Source organism: Suillus discolor (genome assembly GCF_016758755.1).
Source record: "Suillus discolor strain FC423 chromosome Unknown F5147scaffold_276, whole genome shotgun sequence".
Classification (NCBI taxonomy): Eukaryota; Fungi; Basidiomycota; class Agaricomycetes; order Boletales; family Suillaceae; genus Suillus; species Suillus discolor.
In genome coordinates, this window is record NW_024541523.1 from 21,963 (window position 1) to 23,496 (window position 1,534).

The following is a 1,534-nucleotide window of genomic DNA, read 5'->3' on the forward strand; positions in this document are numbered from 1 at the left end:
CATACGCCACATGTTAACTTATCACTAGATTTATCGATAAATCCACTTCATATTTGATGGCAGACAAAGCTTATGACCTCCTTATAAGACCAAAGTAAAATCATACAGCCATTGTGTGTTGTTGTACAGTAATGATGAAGTGTTTCAATTATCTACATGCCATTTTTGAGCCAAGGCTTCAAATGCGGCACGTGCCAAGCTTTGTTTTTGGGCAGCCTGCAATGAAGTTCTGGGTAAAGTAACTCCTATTCCTTGTGATAAATTTCTGTTGGATAACATGGATGATAACCGGGGAATTACTGTGCCATGTGTGTGATAACCTTGAAACCACCTGATGTTCTTGAGTAGTAACTCAACTCCAGCTGTCTGGACTTACTTACCACAGGGCATTTTCAGCTGTTTCCACATAGCAGCCAAGGTCCATCATGACGAAGTTGAACTCATCTGCTGGTGCCTCTTTGCAGGTCTGCAGGGATATGGTCCAAGTGGCATCACGGTCCATATGCTGCGGTGCCACAAAGTTCCAACAGTAATATGCAGTTGCGCCTATGCCCCCCAAAGAATTGACTTCAGAAGACAACTCTCGAAGCTCCTTGGCTGCATGAGGATGTAACGGTGTGATTGCAGCCACCATCCTTTCTACATCCTAGGATTTCAGGGGTCATTTGGGAATAAAGATTGAAAGACATTAAGAACATACAGTGGCATGAGCAAAGAGCAACTTAATATGGGGCTGTATCTGTAACCTCCATACCGGCATAGCTCGTATAGGTGTCTCCAGGTCTTCCCCCAGCGGGCTTCCTGGAACCAACTGGATGCATCCTACCCCATTCAAATCGGCTGAACTGGCTGCCACGTTTGATGGATTTGGTTTCCTTTGCAGCAGAGGCATCGCAACGGATCTTCTGAAGGTCCACATGAGAAAATGTGTCAAAAGAAACTCCCGCCAATATGGTACTGGGTGAGCTGATATCAACCAACAGGGTCACGTCCCGACCACAACGTTCCAGTACATCTGCACGGCGTGAGATCTTTCTCAGACCCAGGTCATAGAGGAACATAGTTGGTTTGGATGCACAGCCCTACATATGAAAGAGTTAAAGGCAGACATAAAACATCAACATCAAGATACTTACCTTGCCTATGGAAGGAAGTCGATCTGGATCATTGGCCTGATAGGTGTGATGACCTTTCCATGGAATTCAAAGTGATGACCAGGCTCAACCGTCCAATACCTGACACACTTGGAATCCTCAGGTTGATCATAGCATGTGCGACAACCTTGGGTATCTGGATCCACATTATTGTGGAACTTTGTATGAAAACCTTTGAGTAATTCTCGTCGTAGGCTCCTCAGCTCAGTAGACAACTTCAGAACCAAAAGCAATTCTTCATCCAAATGCAGGGCATCCAGATCAATGATTGAGAAACCGCAGATCAAACGGAATAGGTGATTCAATGAGGTTTTGTGTACCTGTCAAACAAGCTAGATTGATGTGCTTGTCAGTATGAATAAAGGAGTGGACACACCCAT

At 44.9% G+C, this 1,534-nt stretch overlaps 1 protein-coding gene across 1 annotated transcript; it reads right to left on the minus strand.

Annotated features, from left to right (window-relative positions):
* Positions 1 to 376: 376 nt before the first annotated feature.
* F5147DRAFT_660184 (uncharacterized protein) lies at positions 377 to 1,302 on the minus strand (the record flags this gene model as incomplete). The annotated part of the gene is made up of 4 exons (XM_041434656.1): positions 377 to 639; positions 755 to 1,082; positions 1,137 to 1,189; positions 1,245 to 1,302. 4 exons carry the CDS (start codon positions 1,300 to 1,302, stop codon positions 377 to 379), a joined length of 702 nt encoding a protein of 233 aa, XP_041284409.1.
* Between the last annotated feature and the right edge of the window lie 232 nt (positions 1,303 to 1,534).